Raw genomic sequence first — 21,112 nt, 5'->3', positions numbered from 1 at the left:
TGGCGATACTTTGTGAACCAAGACTTGGCATGATACCTCACGAAAGACGAGCGAGCTTGTTAGGGGCGAGGGATGGAATAGATCCGCAAATTAATCGAGGCGTAAATTTGCGAAATCTGAGAAGAAGCGTGAAAAAAACGTAGCCGTAAATAATATCCACGGGTACTAGAAAGCGTACGGTTGGTCATAAATCGTTCTACAATCATCGGGCTATAATAAAAATTAGTCACTAGGAAATGCAGAGAAAAAAATGAATCCGCTGAAATAAGAATACGAGAGGTGACACTCACTGTCCTGTCATGAATCACGAAAATTGTGAGAGAAAAAAGCAGAACCTCACGGTTTTCTCATATATAGACGTCGAGATCGAGCAAGATGAAGGAATAGAACGTAATAATTTAACTCGGAGGAGCGTTTATTCCAGAGCCGAATGCGAGGGCGAGTTGACGCGTTTATTATTCGTACCGTAATCTTCTCGGATTACGTGTATTCTAGTCTATAGATACGCGTATACATCGGATGATATACAGCTCACAGAGAGTGCTACGAACGGTGGGTTATAAAAAAACCAAAAAGAATAAGAAAAAAGCGGTTGAATGAGTTGAAACACGAGAAGAAATGGAACCGCGAGGTTTCGGCAATGAGGATAAGATTCCGGTGGGCATTTCGGGAATAGAGAGATCTTTATGCTCAAAAGACTGTGAGGAATACGGGCGTGAAGGATCAAGGGAATGTCTTCGGAGCTGCGTGCTCCTTAAACCGGTAGCAAAAGCTTCTTCCTTCGTATTCACCCCGGCGAGAAGCGACAACAAAAGTTGCTTTCGCATCGCTTTTTACGAGAGCGGTTATGTTAACCCATTGAACCTGTTGTCACACGATATCCCGATCGTTCTGCCCGAGCCCTTTGAACCCTCAAACCATACATACGCGCGGCGAGGAGAAAAGAAAAGCGGAAAAAATGAAGGATAGTCGGCGAGAGCCAAGATTTCACTACCAAGTTTTGTTCTCCTCCGGACATTCTCCCTCATCTGCCACAGGAACGTGGCTCTCAGAAATAATGTTAGGCGCCACGGAATGTTAGATGTCGCCCGCGGTTCGTTTGAATCCACGACTTTTAGTTATCGGAATGAGCCTGGACCACGGGAGCTCCCCTGACTGCTTTTGTCATCGAGGAGAGGAGACCAATCGCCGCTTTTGTCGTTTAAACTTTCGTACACCCTGCGTATATGGGCGAGCGGGAAGCCAATCCCTCGCACGAATCCACGTAATATACATGAACGTGTTTGTGTGCACAGGGAGCGAGATAGCTGTGGGAGATAAAAAGAAGAAAGAGCCCATACTCGAGCGATTCGAAGAGCCCGGAGTCGCAGAGCTCTCGTGAAGCCATCGTCAAGCACCTTTTCGGCGTTTGGCTTTGCAGTTCATGAGATTTTTATAATAGCAAGTCGGGGGGAACGGTGGAACGAAAAAGGTCGAAGGGAGGTGAAGGTAACGTGCCACTCGGCGGTTCTTACCGCCACACTGCGTGGTGGCGGATTATGCGGTCATGCGTTTTTAGTCTGTGCATGGCCTTTCGGTGAGAGACTAGACTGTAAGGACGAGTATGAATGAGCGAAGACGAAAAGAATAGCTCTTGCGGGGATTTGTTGGAAAAAAGTGAAAAACATGTTGCTTCATTGCTGAAGAAAATTCTATGGTGCTCAAGCCAAGCTAATTCCCAAACATTTTCAATGCGATACAAATTCACACAAGCGAAAGTGAACTCTGATACGTTTCGCTCCGGGAGTTGATACAAGTTGATGAAAAATTCGGCATTGTGTCCAACATCTTCTTCCTCCTGGTATAGTATTCAAGACGAATCTTATTAGAATTCAAGCTGCGTTTTCACTATCCTATGCGAATCTTCCCTCGGAAGATATGTTTTCATTTATTTTTTGTTGAACGCATAAAGCTCTAGACGCAGCAAATTTATTTCCCCGAATTCCGGAGAGTTTCAGGGACCCGCACGGGTCCCTTAACTTTCGGACTCCTCACGGACGTTACCGCCAGTAACATAGTTAGCGTGTGCATCCGAGTAGAAGCCTTTTTCCCTCTTGAATTTTTCATCTCACCAACCGACAAGAAAAATAAGACACATTGTGCTCAAACTCGAGTCACCGAAGGATTCGAAGAGCAGCGCACGCCTTCTCAAACGTGCAATCATTATATTCACACACTTTTCGAATATTTATTAACCCCAAAGTTAAACAGAAAAACCACATTCGCTGCTTTCCCACGATGAAAAATGCGAAAAAAACGATAGTAAACACTCTTGAAAACTTTGAGTGACCGCCGCATACTCGTTGATACACTTATCCTCGCGGCGTCTCCGAATGCAATGGGAACCTGGCCTGTCCCTAAGTGTGTTTTCCTGGGCGCATGCCTCTTAACGTGTGTCATGCGTGGGACACAATGAGGTGGTCCATGTGTCGAGTGTTTTAAGCCTTTGAGTGGTTGATACCGGTTGAACGGTTTATAAATTGAGTCCTCGTTCTGGAGGATTACGCTTCGCCATTCACGCTTACCTTGCCTCGGCATATACTTATATGTCATCCCGTGGCATTGCTGCAGGGAGAACTATATAGCACACCGAGCCCTCGCACAACGAGACGCAGATTCTCGATTGTTGAAACGTGACTGGTGTGCGAGTGTTGTTTCTGTGTGTTGCGTGTGTGAAGGAAGGCGATGGAAAATCTGTGTTCGCTGACTGCGCGTGCCTCCATTACGGGATCCTTCGAGGATTATTCCACCTCGTGGCGTCGAGAATCGATCCTTCGGGGGCTCACAGTAGCACGATAGCAGTACAATTGGAATCGTCCTATTGGGAGCTCAAGTCTGTCGTGATATATAAACCTCTTCGTGTGTGTAAACCTCTGTTCATGTATTGCACAGTTGTGTATCTCGAGGAAATGGGGGTAATCGCTTTGTATTGATTGTCTTATCAAATTACATGCATTATTCGTAGCGACCCTACACACCAGATTACGTGTGTCGCTCGTTAAATCCGAGAACGTTATTTTTAATTGCAGGCTAATTGTTGTTGTTTCATCATATTTGTTGGTTGATGATATGACTGCGGCGTTATGCTCATACAGGATTGTCCAAATTTTATAGATTTTCGGGAGCGACTGTTTTTTATTGGGGTATTATTAAAAAATTCTTTGGATCTTTTCATTGGAGAAAATTGGTGAGCAATTTTTCCTTTCATTTTTTCAGATGCGTTAACTAATTCTTGTAGTTGAGGGAACCGCGATGTACACTGGTCCTTCAACTTTGGCTTATTTATCGCCGAACTGTATGTAAAGATCCGTTGACGTTTCGTGCTTAAATTCTTTTTCGTTACTTCTCGTCTCATGTTCTCGCTGGAAAAACGATATGATAAGACTCGACGCTTTAAAAATTGCCCGGATACGTGGACTCGTTATAAAAATCGATAAACAGGCCGCGACCTCTCTCATTCTTGAAGGAAAGCTGACCCGATGACGATGAGTGATGCACTTTATTGGAGGCTCCGACTCGAGAGATTTCAGACTAGGAGATGAAAATAAATAATCGAACATGCTGATAAAAACGATGACGAGTTAAAGCGATCGCTTGTTCAAATACACGCTCCCGCAGGCAACATTCTATTGGCGGTGATGCATCCTCAGTTGCATATCGTACAGAAAGCTTATATTGAATGAGAATTAAACTGAGATTTGGACTGCTCCATGAGACTACAAAACTCGAATGGTAATTCAACTGGCATAGTAAAGTATGTGGAAACGATCATTAAGGTATTCCTTTCACGAACCCAAATATTTTACAAATAACTGATTTTAAATTACAAAATTAAGTAAAAGGGCATGCGAATAAATTGGCGAAATTTCCAGTCAGGTTATCGAACATTTAATGAAGAATTAAAACTTTAAAAGTCGTAAAATTTATACGAGAGCTTATGGAGATTCCATCATCGCTATATTTATATTCAATAATTCATGTACTAAATAATCCTAAATTTCTGACACAAACTGTCTCACAGATAGAAAAAAATGTAAGAAATCCATACCGACGATAAAAAGAGGTTACCGAATGCTTAAAAAAAATATTAACGATAGAAGTTGGAAAAATGGCAGAAGCAGGAGCTTTTCCTATAAACGGCGACTTCTCAGAGGTTAGGAATCAGTCGAAATTTCGAGTACCCCAATTTGCGTCACCAGAAAATACGCTCATGCGAAAGGAATGCCTTAAAAAAAAAGAAACTTTCTTCTACCGGTTCTTATATGAAATTTAATAAACCATAAGAAACAATGGCGAAAAAACAATGTTTGCGTCTTAAAGTTGGAAGTTGCGAGTGTAGGAGCTGAAAATTTTGTCTCCTCTCGAAAATCGTCTCATCCAATGTTCGGTGATTCATACTTTTCTTGCTTCCTGTTTCCATAAATTCATCAGAAGACTTGTCAACGAATTCGATTTCGAGAGCTCTTCTCGCCCGATGCTATGTTTATCGCTGAACCCAGAGCCAACAGAGAAGAGCCTCCCTTCTTCTCTACACAATTTAGTTCACGCGTACGTGCGAGCAATAAAGTACCGAAGTCGTGTACACACGACACTCTCCTTTCCGAACTCACGAGAGCCCCCGAGCACGTACATACATACTCGAGTAAATTTCGCTTCGGTTTTATGTATTCTAGTGCTTCAGAGCCGAGCTATGCGAATCCATAGTTATGTGCACGGTTATAAATATACGTGTTTAACCTCACATACTTATGGTGAGAGAGCCCGCGAAGAAAAACGTTAAACATGAAAAGTCACAAAAGTCATGGTAGCAATGCCACGAGTGGAATTACAAAAGTTATTCAGTCAATTCTTCTGCTCGTACCTTTTTTTCTTTATCCCCCAGTTCGTACTAAAGTATACGAATCTTCGAATAAATATGCGTGAAACCCTGCGATTCTCTAATGTAGAGATTACACCAGTTTGAATGGTGCAATAAAGCTCTTCAGAGGTTAATTTGCTAGAATTAACACGCATTCCATGGCGTCATGTTTGTTATTGCGGGCGCGTACCTACCTCCCAGGCCTCTTGCGGCCCCTCGAGCTTTTTCTTCATCATAAACGAATTGAAGTAACTCGTCGAAAGAAAAGCAAAGTATACTTTGCCTTTGACAAGAATATTTCAAGGGTCATTAATAACGCCAGTTTGCCAAGCGTTCGTAGTCGAAACTTAATTAAACCCGATCACAAAATGAAGCGCGATATGCTGTGCAGATAAGAATTCGTGAATCCAAATAGCTCGCATTTTCGTGACCCAAATTGGATTCTCCCGGTCGCGATCAAACGTGGTTTAATATCGAAGCAAGATAACTTTGTAACGGTGCCCGCAAGGTGATTGCTTTCCTTCGCCTGCTGTTAACCGTCACGCCAACACGGCTAACATTATGACATAGATCGATCTCCCGAGCAGATCACAGCGCGAGAAAGAAGGTGGACCTTGAGGAAGACTCGATGCTTAACGATCGATTGACTTGATTTCTCCGAGCTGATTCTGCTTGCTCGACGCGACGATCTCTCAGTCGATGTTTACATACAGACGTGTACCGAATTCGTAACGACTTTTTTTCGCCGAGTCACGCTTCCGTATAAGGATTTCTTCAATTATTCAACTACGCGGACGAAAGTATTCCCAAAACGATGACTAATGTCGCCCTGCTCCATGTCCTTTTCATGCATATTTTATTTTTGAATTTTTCAAACATTCAACCAGTTCAGCACCAGCAAGTTGATATTGGATCGCGTCAGTTTTCGGTCAACAAAAGTGAATCATCGATCAATAGTAGTTCACAGTGACTGATCGATTCAGCCACAATTTCCTGGTTTTTTTGAAAAATATTCATCACGCCTACAATCACAGCGTTGATGCAAACGGCAACACTTTGTGGAGCTAATTCTCATATTTCGTTAAAGTGCCCCCGATAATCGCGCGTCTCTGATTTTCATACGTGCGCGCGCGCAAACACACGAACGTGCACATCAAAATATAGATTCGACACGAGTCTCGAAATCCGGGAAAATCGTGCGTAACAAACGAGACAGTGGCCGAGATCTTTCTCGCCACAATCCAACACGTTGAGGGGGAACCGGTCGTGGTTTTATCAGACCACCATTTGCGCACGGTGTATATGGAGCACATGCTTCATGGTTTATGATAAGTCTTTATGATAGTATTACGATATAATACAACGAGCATATATCCAGGGGGAAAAACCTCGAGATACATTGACCCGTGAATATATTTTCCACTTCGTAAAATGGTCTACTTCGTATGTTATGCATGGATAATGCTTGCCCGAGTGTTTTATGGAATACATACCTGTATAGAGTCGAAGAATCGATTAGTGGGTGTGAAACGTTGGACAGTTTTGATTGATTCGAGATTAAAGTAACCGGTCGAACGTGTGTTCAAACTTATCCATTATTTATTTGAACTTTCATCATTCGATCGAGTTAAGGTGATGGACGCAAAGTGTATTTGACCTCCGATCTGATTGGATCGCGATAAGGGAACGAGAGAATGAAATTGAGCGAGGATCCAAAGGTTATCACAAGGCATGGCTTATTTAACTCGTGTGTAAAACGAGAGATGCATATCGAGTGACTTATCGTCATGCATCAGCCGATATCGATTTTCTTTAGCAAACGAATATATTTCGAGGCGTGGATTCCGAACTCTTATGGGTATACATATATGTACAGGCCCGTAACTTAATGTACATTGGACCAAGCAAGCGTTAATAGGAAGGCGCATCCTCGAGCCGTCCCTTCGTTGGTTTTCATAATTAAAGGGCTGACGATAAATTACCCGAGCCAGACTTTATCCGATAGTGAGATCGAACGAGCGCTCGGGCTCTTTCCACGCTCAGTTTCGCTTCGACTCCTTTGAGGTATATATACGTACGAAGTACACGACGAAGTTATACTGCGAACGAGCAGCCCCGATCTTCTTTGCTCCTTTCGATTTACTGCGTTGGCGCGATAACACCGAAATCGCGTACGATTCTTTCACAGCTTATTTTCAGAGATTAATTTATTGAACTTATGCAAGATTGTATTTTCCGTGTCATGAGAATATAATTTAGTGTCTATACCGTCAGAAGATCGCGACTGAGCAATGTGTTTTTTCGAATGAGCTTCGTTATGGAATTTCGAGGCCATCTGGACTCGAAATTCCGTAAGATATTATCCGCAATCGCGTTTTAACGCAACCAAAACTTTATGCGTTTTACTCAAAGCCTCGTTTTCAACGACCCTTTTTATTATCTGTCTATTTATCGACGTCACAGTAGACGTTCAAATAAAGTAAAATAATCAAAGTCGCACGTAGTGTGCTAAATATTCATTGGAAATGTCACGTGAGCCGGAGACTGTGTACTATTTCACGGTTTTATATTTAAGTTCGCCATTATATACGTATAAAGTGTATTAATGCACGTATTCATATTGCGTAATTCATTCGCGATTGGAATAGCTGCATAAACGTCGTACTCGTTTAGCTTTATGAAATGGTAACGTGCAATATAAATATATTAATCGTGGTTTGCGCTCGAGTGTCGCAGGCTGCTCCTGTAGAATGCTGCTGGCACCAGGTCTATAAATATCTATATGTTTTATCAATCGCATTAACAGCACGAAACTGAGTATAAATCGGCACCAATATGGATATTTACTTCCATGAGAGTGGTTCGAAAAAATTCACGATTTTTTCTTTCGAAAATTTTCTATTTAATAGTTGCACTTAGGTAAAATGGGACAGTGGTTAAAATATTTGCCCTTAACCCTACACCTCATGTGTCTTTTTTCATACCCTCAACCTCATGACCGGGGTTTGAACACACCCCACTCTTTTTCTGCTTATAAATCCGGTCCTACGATGCTAAACTGACTTTATCCTACACCATTTTCTTCGTTTTTTTATAACGAAAAGAATGATGTACGATAAAACTAATTTCAATTGAATTTATATATAAAAAAATCCGTCGATAATCAGTCGATAATGTCGCTTGTTAGGATGGGAGCGTAGTTTGAAGTTCGCGTGGGGTGTGCTCACACCCCAGTCATGCGTTCTAGGGTTAATATTAATATTAAGAGGTCGCTTATCGTCATCTATCGAAACAAATAACATGGAGAAAAGTAAGCCTGCTGCTTTTTCGTTTTAGTAATTATATCATGAACGTATACACGATCGTAGTAACGATCGTGCGGTGACGAGCTGCAATTCATGATATTATGGGAAAAAATTGAATTTTCTTATGAAAAAAATAATATTCTTTGTTCACAGTAGGAACATTAACCGGAGTATTTTAGTAAATTTTGACGTCACAGTGAATTTTACCGCGCTGCACTGTACAAATTTCCGTCTTTATGCTAGGATGCGGCTATGCTGGGGACATGGTAGGGGATCTTGTCGCTATATCAGCCTATTTCCCTGTTGTTTTTATATGCTCAGCCCTTTGTTGAAGTGTGTGAATCACCGTTTCAGTGTGCTACGAAATTCGGAAACGAGAGTGATCGATACCTACGTTAGAGCAAAGACCGTGACGCAACGTAAAATTCACTAGACCTTTTGTAAATTTTAGTACACGTACCGTAAATTTAACTATCTGCAATATTTATTATTATAAAACTGAGAATTCCGTGAAATCTTGAAAATTTTACAGTGCGCGTTACTGGAATAAATATTTTTCGTTAACTTGTCCCCGGAGTCAAATATATCCGGTAAATTTGACAGTGAATTTCACGCTAAATATTACCGTTTGATTCTCTCCGTGCAGCACCATATCCGCACGATATATCTACATACAAAGCACCTACTACATTATTTTTTGTTGTTTTTTATCTGCTTAGGCTTCACGTAGAAAGTGCGTCTTCTCTTTGGTCACTGTGGAGCTGCGGAGACCGGAAGAGACGAAGAGGAAAAACCCCGAAGTGTTGCACGAGGATACTTTTTTCAAGGGTGTTTGATCGTTATAAAATGGACGAATGACCTGTACGATTGTACGCGATGAGACCGAGATCGTGCTCAATGGTGGCTGCTCTCGTGTGCTGCATAATACTGCTGGCTCGACCAGTCCGATCCTTCACCGCCGAGGAGGGTAAGTTCAGAATCAGAGTTTCCATACTTTTAACATAATTGCTTATTTGCATTTCGATTATCAAAATTATATGTTATCGTCATACATCAGTATTCATATACATTTGTTTGTACATGATAAAAATCTCCCCTGCTCGATCGACTATTCTCACGATATTGCGACCAACGGCGGCCAACCTAGCGTTTTACATTTCTACAAGTAATTTGTCCATGACTCGTTTTAATTTTTCAAATTTTCGTTGTTCTATATGGCGAAAAAAATGCAACGTTCCAACAGAACTTTTTGTTTTCATTGATCGCAGGTCTTCGGTCCTGATTCACTGTTAGACGTATTTCTGATATTTTGACAGAGTCGAGAACACAGCAAGCATAATACACGATATACGTATGGATTAGTAGAACGAATAGAAGAATAGCATTTAGGAATGCTCGAGAGAATAAAAGAGGGGGAGTTGTGAGGGCGTGGGGATCGTTAAGTTTGCCATTTAACTCGTGCCAGCCCTGTAATGAGCTCTTAACGACGTTCTCGAGCTCTCCCGCTCGATCTCCGATGCGAGAAGGTCGAACTCAAAGCGAGAAACTTGAGGCTCCCATTTGTGCGACGCTCCTTGATAACCGTAGCCTCCTCTTTTCTTCTTCCTTCCACCCATGCTTGATATCCCCTGAAGTCTCTCATATCTGTGTTGTGTGGACCTCGACAGGGAGCGCTCCCACTTACAAATAAACCGACACACATTTACTTAGTTAGCTTCGTATAATTATTCGTATGTGTTTTGTAGGAGAAGGGGAGACCGGGGTAAAACCTAAGCAAATATCCTGCTTATTTTTTAAAGTTTCAGGAGCCTCTTCTATTGCTGACTCTCAAACATTAAGAAACGTAATATTTGCCATTTTTCGAAAATAAAAAAAAAAACAACATTCTTGGGGCACAATGAGCTACGCTTCAGAGGCTGGTAAAATTTTTTCGTAATTTCACTGCAGTGCATCTTGACCGTTCCTTTTAAAAAGTAGCGAAAAAAAAATACAATTTCTTCAAAGTTTTTCCTTCTTTCCAGACTTCATTTCTTTCAAAATTTCTTCATTTTTTTCCTTGTGAAATTTCAAAATTATTCCTTTTGTTTTCTTCTTTATTGGAAAATACATACCAGATTACAAGGATTTAAAAAATGCTAATAATTTCCGAAATTTTTGAAGCACCCTGTTCAGCCCCGGCCTCTCCCACATTGCAAACCGTATCGTATCCGAGTTACGTGCCATTTGTTCGTGAACTCGTGGCATCATAGTTCTCTGTGTACACAAACAAGCTTCTCCGAAGAAAGTAGCTAGTCCCGGGACAGCGAACGATCGTGACGAGCCTTCGAAGCGTATCTTTACGGTCGACCTGAAAAATAATGAAAAAAAAACACCCTTCCTTGGATCCACGCAGTATAACGAGAAGATTAACTCTCATTAAGAGCTTTGAAGGGAGTTTAAATTTTTGCTGATCGTTACTCTACGCACGTGTCTGCATGATTGTTCAACCTTTGATGACTATTTTTTTATCTAGGTTCACAGCTGTACAGCCGGAAATGGCTCGGCGAAGTTGAACCAACGGATTCCTCTATACTTGCCTAAACAACTTTGACAGCTACACAAAAATTTTTAAATAATCAATTCGTAACGCTCTCGCCGATGAATTTATAAGCAATTTTAATTCGGAGGGTTAAAAAGTAAACTCCTCGAGAGATCCGGCGATAATTATCATCGGTTGATAATTACACGGCGGCATATTACGGGACACGGTACCAGCACACCAAGCGAGAACCCTGATAAATCTTCTTCCCAAGGCAATATACGAATATAATAAAAATACACGTTGAGCCAGTACATCTGTGCACTCGTGTTACCGAAAGGGTTGGGCGAAGCCTAGAAACGAAGGTGGAGCATTTTCGATGATGGATCACTCCTCCCTCAGGCTACTTTGGGTCTGAGCCCTATTCGGCATTCTCGCGATGTCTGCGTCAGAAGGATGAGTGAGGAGGAATAAAAAAACGTGAAGCCCGCGGGATAATCGCGAGTCACGGTTAACTGATTGCCCGGTGTGACGAACGATCGGTAATATTTTATTCTTTCTCACATTTGTTACTATATTTCAACCGCGAACTCGAGTTTCCGTGCGACGATACGTGTAGAGAAAAAAACAGTTGATTTGCGCCTCTGGCTAATTACAGCGCCGACACTGTCATGCGCTTGTTCATCAGCTGCTGTTTTAGAATATAAAGTGTGTCGAGAAACTCCAGTTCTGTTGCCTATAAACAAATTTCAGATTTTTTGAAAGATAATCCGAGATCGATAGCTTTTTGACAACGCGCGTACGTAAACTCGCGCGCTTCGCTGATCTACGAATGAACGCGCGTCGTCTTTCTAGTGATTTTCAAATAAAACCGAGAGAACAAAGCCTACAGTATCGTACGTGTGATTTTTCCTCTCCTCATTTTCTTCTTCCATAAGTAAATTGAGAATAGATCGGTGTTCATATGCACGAAGTGCTGGCGAGCGCGTAACGCGAGACTCGCGCATGGTGGACGACCGCACGCATGTGTCCGTCGGGCGGGGGCTTGGCAAAGGGAAAGAAGTTCGCGGTCGGACGCAGGCGAACGCCCGCAGACAGAGCCCGGTTACCTCACGGAAAAATCTTCCTCGTTCGCTATATAATCGTCTGCGATGTATACCCACGGAATATATTTGTTGCTTCGTTATTTATCTCTTTCTCTTTCTCTGCCTCACTCCCACTGATGCAATAAGCGTCGTACGTTCTTAACGCACGTTCATAATAATAAGCGAAGTATGTATGTGTGTACGTGCATTCTATGAGCACAACACACGCTCGTATCGAGCACACTCGTTCGAGCACGGTTGTACCTACTGGCGCATCTATAATCATTGTTTGACGCTCCGTTCTTATCGCGCCGATAAATGCATAGGGAAGACCGGGACAAAAGGGGGTATTTGAAAATTGCGGAAATTGTTTTTTCCCCATACTGGCAATTTCGTATATTTTTTAAAAAAATAATCAAAAGGAGTGCATTGAGAATTTTGAAAAAAATTTCAAAGGAACAAAAAATAAGGAATTAGAAAAAAATGAAAAGAGAAGAAAGGGAGAAATTTTGAAGGAATTCTGATTTCTTTGCGACTGCTTTTTGAAAGAAGCATTCACGGTGCATTGAATTGAAATTGCGATGAGAATAAATATTCATCAATTCTTAAAGGGTGCCCTATTGTGCCTCAAGGTTTTTTCTTTTTTTAAATGTAAAAGTGATAAAGCTTCCGTCCGTTTATTAGTTTAAAAATACACGAAGCTTCTCAAATTTCTGAAAATTTTCATATTTCCTTCGGTACCCCGTTTTGCCTCGGTCTCCCCTATGTATGCGCGTATGGAAATATAAACTATGGGAATATGTTTTATTAATGAGGCCTTACGCCCGAGTATCGAAAGGAATATTCGAAAATCATATACGAAAGACAGCAAAATATAAATTAACATAAATTTGTGTTTTCTATGAGATGCGATGTCCGGTCGAAGAGTCGAGCGCGCGCTACGAACGAGAGATCTTGTTGCATATATGGAAATATGTACCGTAGATATTCAATGAGTGTTGGGACGAAAGAGTGTATCAGTTAAAAAAGAATATTCTTGAAGTGAAAACGTCGATATTTGATGTTCCCCTCCCAAGCGATTCCTTTCGTTCCAGTTATTTTTAAACCCGTAAAAATAACGACAAATAAATTTGATTTCTATATGGGCTCAGAATACGATCGTTCTGAAGTGTCAAACAAAAAATTTATCCAAATAGAGAAAATTCTGTTCAATTTTAATCAATACTGATCGCTTATAAATTCAGCACTGGCGCATCGACATTCGGCACAATAATTATCTGGTCTCATGTCCCTGCAATCTCCACAAAGCATACAAACGTCGTTTCCTCAGTTAATTATAGTGGCTCGGATTACTCGTGAGTTTCTCGGGCTCGTTGTTACTCGTACGCGTTTCAATTATATAAATCATTAATAGTACCAGCGCACCTGTGCACTCGAATAGGAAGAAGATGAAAGAAAAAACTGTTTTTTACATATAGTGCGACATTACATACTTATATACTTATAAAACACGGACAAGTTTAGCTTCACCCAGGCGCTACTAAAGAATCGCCAGAGCTTTGTACACACCGGCAAAACGTGAATCATCTTGGCAAAAATGCAACGATGGTGCACTCCCGGGTCGGTGCACGCACGGGCAGAACGCGCGTCCCTGCCGCTACGAGTTTCACGTCGTTTCTCTTGCCGGCGGACTCGAGCAATTATCAGCCGGTTCGTTTCACCGGCCGGATAATCAGCCGGGCTTTTTTTCTTTCAGCAAATACTCGCAATTAACGCACCAGTTACGTTTTTTTGTAGCCGCATTACGTTTTTTTTACATTTGCCTATTATCGGTGGATGAGCTGAGAGGGACGAGAGTTTTTTCATGAGCGATGACGTCGATCGATCGCGAGATCATGCCTCTACTAAATATCCGACGTTCCTTTTCTTTGTGCTTCCGGAAATCTTGTCCATTGCAAAGGATTATCCTAATTTCATTGTTATCATTCTCATTAACGCTCTCAGATCGAGGCCGATTTCACGTTAAAGGAAAATTATTCCCTTCGTAATTTGATCTCAAAATACTCTCTAGTTTACGAATCCATTGTGACATTTTAGTTGTTTTTTTTTTTGGGAAATATGGATTTTTGAAGGTTGTGCGCGCGCAGCACCACACGGAGAGAAAAAAATAGTAAGAATTACTATGCTGCCATGGTATTGGGCTTCTGTATCGCCCATTTTGAAGGTTTTTACCAAAAATATTGTTATTTCCAAGTAAATTCTGAATGAAAATTTTTAAATTGCGTATTTTGCTGTGACAAAGGTTTAAACTGTGCTATTTTTCCCTAACATAGTTCACCAAGTAAACGTTGTAAAATTTATGTTGACTCGATGATGAACTGTCAAGTAGAATTATTATGCCGTTTTGCTGTACTGTTTTCACAATTGAAATTTACAGTTGAACATAGTAAAATTTGAGGAGCTCGAATACAAGCATCGATCATACGCCAAAGTGTTTAGAAATTTACTATGGTAAATAACAGAATTTCATTCGCGATTGTACGATAATATACCGGTATACATGCGTACCGATGTATTTATTTTGACATCACTCATCAATTTTTATCGAATCGCTTCACAAAAAATTACTGTGTATGTTCGTAAGAATTAATAAATATTACCGATATAGAACCCTACTTCTATGGCACCATAGTAGTTTTTAGTGAAATTTTCTCTCGGTGCAGGTATTCTGGGGGGGGGGGGGGAGGAGGGGGTAAAATCAGGAAAATTTACGGATTAATCTAGCACTTAACACCTTAAATATATCATATTAGCTTTTCTTTGAAAGGATATGACGTTTGGAGTACGAAAATCGAATGTGTACTAACTTTTTTAATGCGATAACTAAAGCACGTTTTCACGCAGGACCAATTCAACACAAAACGTTGGCTTTGTATTGATATTTCGATGGGTTAAAGCAGTTTATTTCTTGGTTTAGGAGTATCCATGGTGTAATCTAATCTTATTTGATGGAGTTAGGCAGTTAGAACCCCGACGTTACTGAGCGATGCAGTTTTATGGGTCCTGGAAGCGCGTGTTGCGTAAGAACAACGTATATATACGGTCCGAGAGGGTTAATCATGTACTCCGATTTGGTATGGAAATAGTGGAGGAAAAATGAAGATTGCGATTTTTTCGCACGGTTTTGTGGACCTTTTTCATTCGTTACAGTCGTTCGACTTCGTACGAGGAAACATCATGGTTGCAGCTTTTTAAATCTGAGCTACAAAGTTTTTATTCTCCTTCATCATCGTCACACGTTTTATCTTTCATCTTAAAAGTCTGTATCCATCTGCAAAAGATGTAAGAACAAGATGACTGGGCATGATCCATAGACATATTCGTGTATATGGACGTACATGCACAGAGTTACATGCCTTTTTCACATCTATGTGTATATTTCTCCTCTCTTGTTCTTTTCCTATGGAAAAAGTGCGCGACGAAAGGTCAGGTCGCGTTTAATTATCGTAAATCAAACGAGAAGCCGCGGTGATGTTCCTCGTGTGCGCGTTATTGTCTGTGCACGTGTGTACGTACACGACGTCACGCTTTGCACGTAATCCGTTATTATAACGTCTCCGATACGAGGAAAAAATTCGAATATAACTCCGACCGTTACTCCGCAAGTCTTGTGAGAAGCAAAAAGTTTTACGTGGTGAAAATAATAACTTCGAGTTCAATTTTCTTATCGACTGAGGATCTCAGTCGCAGCGAGATTGGACACGTTTTTTTTCCCTAGAATTCCTTACTTCGCTCTTCTAAATGCAATGATTATATAAAGATAAACTTTGCGTTGCTAATCTAAGAAAAACACTGTACGTTTCACCTCGTCGATTATCTTTTTCCAATATTCAAACGAGTTTTTCTCCCATCCTAAAATTATGTCAAGATCATATTTTTGCTCGAAAGTAGTAAAGTTCCAAACGTCGATCACACGTGCGTGTGCTACACTTACGCGGGCTCAAATCTCAACGAATTTATCGAACTCGAGACCTACGAGACGCTCCAATGTTCCCATTATCTTGCCTCCTTAATATTGACTCCAGTAGCTTGGCATGTTCGATCGAATATGCAAAATTTCATTATCAAGATAGCACTCTCGTGAAACGAATTCTCGATCTATATCTGATGAGTGATATCTGTACATCGGGGAGTGAGCAAGGGGGAATAGTGCAATATGCAAATGGTCGATAAATTCGAAGGTCCGGAGGCAGTTAAGGATTCTAAGGTAAAAAGCATCGATATCGAGGTTACATATAGGACTATATTTAAACCGCGTTATAGTATTACTTATCGGCGCATTCATTGTGTCAGTTTTGCCATAAAATTGACGGTGGAGATGAAAAAAAATCGAAGTAGCCAACCAAAGGCCGCGAACAGATGAAAACTAATAACGAATGCGACTCATCGGGAAGAAAATGTAGCTGGGACGTAATAATTGAGGAAAATTTGACGCCTTTTTCCCCTTTCCCTGAAGGCAAATGAGTGCTGTAGTATGTGGTTTCGATCACAACGCGCAGGGGTGAGGTGAAGCTGACGCAAGGATACAATATATACATATATATAGACAAGACGCTACCACCGCGTGAGCCACTATCAGCAGGAGGGCTCACGCAAGGCGTCGTATCTGATTCTGTTATTCGCTTAATTACACGCTTTAACGTAGCAGGTCCGCCGTGCTCCACGCTTGGTTCATATAATCCTCACCTACTCGCTCCTCCTTTCTCTCACTCTTTCACTACTGCTTCGCTCTCTTTTACGTTACGGGCTTTTTTCTCGCCCTTCTCATCCTCGCCCCTTGGGCGATTGCCTGTAACATCCGAACCTTGGCCCCTCCCCTCTCCCCGCAGGCCCTCTTTCTCATTCCTTTGACTCCTTTCGACCCCCGCCTCTTTGACTCCGATTATTCTCTATCGTTATTCTACTCTTGTATCCTATCTCCTTGCTCCGCGCTCGCTGGCAATTACCATTGGACGCTTTTAAAACCATAACCTTTATTATGGTGGAGCGGGCGTAGAGCTTTGTATTGAAGTCCGATAATAACGGGGTCTTAACTCAATTAACCCCCGTTTCTATGTGATACGCATGTCAGTGTTGCATTGCAAGTGAATGCTCTCGCACAAATGTATACGGTGAGCATTAGATGGTAATATTTAACGTGAAATTCACTGTCAAATTTACAAGATATATTTTACTCCGGGGACAAGTTAACGAAGAATATTTATTTCAGTAACGCACTGTTAAATTTTCAAGATTTTATAGAATTTTCAGTTCTATAATAGTAAATATTGCAGATAGTGAAATTTACGGTACGTGTACTAAAATTTACAAAAGATCTAGTGAATTTTACGTTGCATCACGGTCTTTGCTCTAACGTAGGTATCGATCACTCGTTTCCGAATTTCGTAGCAGACTGAAACGATGATCTACACACTTCGAGAAAGGGCTGAGCTTATAAAAACAACGGGGAAATAGGCCGATATAGCGACAAGATATCCCTATCATGTCCCCCGTATCGCCGCATCCTAGCATAAACATTCGTGCGGAAATTTGTACAGTGCAGCGCCATGAAAACCATCGTGACGTCAAAATTTACTAAATACTCCGGTTAAGGTTTCTACTGTGAAAAATGAACATTATTTTTTTTATAGGAAAATTCAATGTCTTTTCCATAATAATATGATGCAGCTCGTCACCGCACTATCGTTACAGGACGGTAATTTTTTGAAATTTACGTTTCTTGCACGCATCGCGATTAAATATTACATTGAAATTTTCTCGTGGGCGATAAATTTCATTGAATCGATTATTTTAGCTTCGCATAATACTGTGAAAAAAATGAAATACGGCAGCGCGCAATAAGAAAATTCCCGTTTGTGTGCACGAGAGTTGATTCGAGACTCGAAAAATAATTCTTTTTTACGCAGAAAGGAAAGGAGAGGAGAACGGTGAGGAGAAAGGTGAATTCCCCAATAAAACGATCGTCAGTGTTGGATTACTGTGTGTGTATAAACGGGATAATATAAAAGGTAGAATACGGCAATGAAATCGGATTTTTAATCCTGAACTTTCTGCTTCATCACTGCTTACCCACCGATTTCTCGACGGCTTCTACGGACCTCCCTCCCCTCCTTTATCCGCGCGCGCATCGGGATGTTTTCGTCATGCTTGACAAATTTACCGAAGGGGACTCTTCCCCAAAGTATTGAACCCCCATATCCGTTCACTCGATACCTGTCCAACGGTCACGATGCAGCGGATCATGTATACATAGGTTTATTCATAAAAGCCATCTTTTTTCTTACCAATAACAGATTTTACCAATGAAAATCATACGCGGCAATTATTCACGACCATTGGAAAATTTCATAGCGGTTGAACAGTTGCCGTGTGGCTAAGAATTTCGCGTCGTTCATGGCATATTTTACTTTCGTTTTCGATGTCTTTGTACTGCAAAGAAAACTGAAAATCATTGAAACCTCATTTTTTTCTGTTCCTCAGTGAGATTTTATTGTTATCACCAAATGCCAATGATGGTTCAAAGGAAGCGTTCATAGAATTGTTTTTTTTTCTTTCTAATCATATTTTTCTTCCAATAAAAATTTTTTCTTTCTAATAAATTATATTCTCTCTAATATTCTTTCTATTTAATATATATTTTTTTTTTTTACTAATAATTGATGATGCGATCGTTATTGTTTCTTGTGAAAACAGATTTGTGATAATGAGAGTTTTACGATTTTTAAATTCAGTTCCAGATGTTGAGGATGTCGCTGATGACGAAGAGTCGTATCTCCTCGAGGAGGATGACTCGCCATCCGCAACTATAGCGAGCGACACTGAACTAATCTCGGAAGGGGGTGGACACTTGCCAGTTTTTCTCACCGAGCCTCTCGATGCGTTCGTCGTAAAGAGCAAACCGGCAACACTACGTTGTAAAGCTGCTCACGCCCTCGAGGTCTACTTTCGGTGTAATGGCGCGAGAGCGCAGGGATCGCAGCCCCAAGATTTTGTCGATCCTCATACTGGCACGAGAATTGTCGAAGTGGAGCTCAACGTTACCAGGGACAACATTGAAGAGTACTTTGGCAAAGATAAATTCAAGTGCGAATGTATAGCATGGTCGGGTTCAGGCTCGATAAAAAGTCAAACGGCTACAATCGACGTCGCTTGTTAGTATTTACTGGAGACTTCATTTCTGACTAACCCTCCTCGGAATTCGATTCTGACGTCTTGCAATTTCGTCCATCTCCCTAAATTGTCATGTGCGTCAAACTAAAGTTTAAAAAATTTGTCTTTTCGTACATCAGATCTAAAGAAACAATACGAATCGCCACCGTACTCGGTTTCGGTCGAGGCTGGCCAGGGCACTGAGCTCAGATGTCTTCCACCCGTTGGAGTACCGCCACCTCGTGTTTATTGGCTTAGAAATGGCGCAAATCTTGATACCGATGCCGATACACTATTCGTCTCGAGCGAAGGACATCTTTTACTTGGCCAAGCTAAACTCAGTCACCAGGCTAATTACACTTGTGTAGCTGAAAACATCGCTGCCAAACGGATGAGTCAACCAGCCAGCATCACGGTTTATGGTATGATCACACTTGTTGAACTTGCTTAACTAAATTTTCGCAAAATCGTCTTCTCTCGGGTCAGAACATTTTTCAATGGAAAATCAGATCGTCGGTCGAGTCAGATGCAATCTCATCGATCGTCAATGTACAAGAAAAAAGCGTTACGAATATTGTTTGTCTTTATGAAAAGTCAACGGAGGCTGGTCGTCATGGTCGGCGTGGTCGGATTGCCATTCGCGTTGTGCCAAAGGTGGACAAAAGAGAACGAGGACCTGTACGAATCCGGCACCAATGAACGGTGGTCAACCATGTTTGGGTCCGGCTCAGCAAAAAACCGACTGCAATTCCGCGTGTCCTGGTGAGTAAAATCTGATACACGATCATTGTCACCGTTCAGAATAGAATACACAAGGCTCAGTTTCACTGTGGAATATGTGCCCTGCTTGTGAGCAGGCTTCAAAGTCTTTTGCATGATACATGTTGTAAAATAAAATGACCGGCAAACATGCTCGTGTTCCTGTTGACCCGCGTACTTTCACGACACCTGAGATATTAAATTTACAAGTCTGGTGCACACTCTCGACATCAACGGACCAAGTTAACACGAAAGAAACCTCGTTACACTTACTTCTGGCTTCTTGCTCTTGCGCATGATGAGAGCGCTGCGATCTTGCCAAGAAACCAGGGTAAAGGAAAACAAAGAATAAATACAGTCGACTTTCTCTAAAATGTTCAATAGCATAGTGCAAAAGACGTTTCTTCTGTCAGCATAATAGTTCTTAATGATTTTGTATCTCCAATCGAAAGGGCGGATATCCCGAAGATTGATACTTTCGGGACTTTGATTCGCTGTGTCTACTCGTGGCAAGGAATGGGTCCGACTGAAAGTTATTAAAACTTATGACTAGATAAACTTTTTCAAACAGCTTACCGCACGGAGCATTGTGCATTAAGTTGAGGGACCAAGATTTTGTAATTTTCCGACAAGATCGAAATGCAAAAAAAATCAAGAGTATTAAAAAGTTTGTATCATACTTTCAAATAAGAATATTTAACATAAAATTGTGGTTTCGTCGGAATCGTTTGCAGAGACTTCACTTTATTCAATTCATGCGAAAAGTACCGACGAAGAAAAGTAGCGACGGTGATAAATGAATAATGGATGAAAATTGAAGATGAAATATGTGAAGTTCCGTGGCACGATTGATTGAAAAATCATTTTCGATCGCACATCGTATTTGAGTGAAAAATTGCAGCACGATATATCGAGCTCACGAGCGATTGAATATTTGCACTTGCGCACAAAAGTATTAAGCAGCGATACATTCGGGGGGAAAATAAATTCCATAAATAATGGGGATTTCATAACTTTGGCAATATGTAACTTACACGAGACTCGACTGTATGGTGTCCTAGCAAAAAATGAAGTAGAAGAACAAGCATAGCTTGATTTACGACGTTATCTCAAGTTAGAGCTGAATCGCGTGCCCCGTTCGTCCCTTCGATCTTTCTTCTCACACCCTTCTCTTTTGTACCCTCTTAACCTGCCCCCTCCGCTTCGCGGCTCTTCTTTTTCTTGAGACTTTCCATCGTTTTGGCCTCACTCTTCCTCTGCAAACTCACGAGAGAGCCACCCGAGCGGAGAGTGTGTTGTTGCACGATGAGAACGTGGCGCACGTTTTATCTTGTAACTC

General features: G+C 41.3%; 1 protein-coding gene across 6 annotated transcripts in view; it reads left to right on the top strand.

Moving 5' to 3' along the window:
• The window catches only part of LOC122408862 (netrin receptor UNC5C-like), a 64,995-nt gene that overhangs the window by 34,031 nt on the left and 9,852 nt on the right, over positions 1 to 21,112 (top strand). For 5 of the 6 annotated variants that reach the window (XM_043415940.1, XM_043415936.1, XM_043415938.1 and 2 more), the window contains exons 2-5: positions 8,922 to 9,169; positions 18,597 to 19,016; positions 19,155 to 19,436; positions 19,609 to 19,776. In XM_043415940.1, coding sequence (XP_043271875.1) covers positions 9,079 to 9,169; positions 18,597 to 19,016; positions 19,155 to 19,436; positions 19,609 to 19,776 — 961 coding nt within the window. In that variant the 5' untranslated portion in view covers positions 8,922 to 9,078. Of the gene's footprint in view, positions 1 to 8,605; positions 9,170 to 18,596; positions 19,017 to 19,154; positions 19,437 to 19,608; positions 19,777 to 21,112 lie in introns of those variants that run through there. The other variant, XM_043415937.1, reaches the window with a different exon arrangement.

This window comes from Venturia canescens, chromosome 4 (assembly GCF_019457755.1).
Source record: "Venturia canescens isolate UGA chromosome 4, ASM1945775v1, whole genome shotgun sequence".
In the NCBI taxonomy this organism is placed as follows: domain Eukaryota; kingdom Metazoa; phylum Arthropoda; class Insecta; order Hymenoptera; family Ichneumonidae; genus Venturia; species Venturia canescens.
This window is presented reverse-complemented; position numbering and strand designations above follow the sequence as displayed.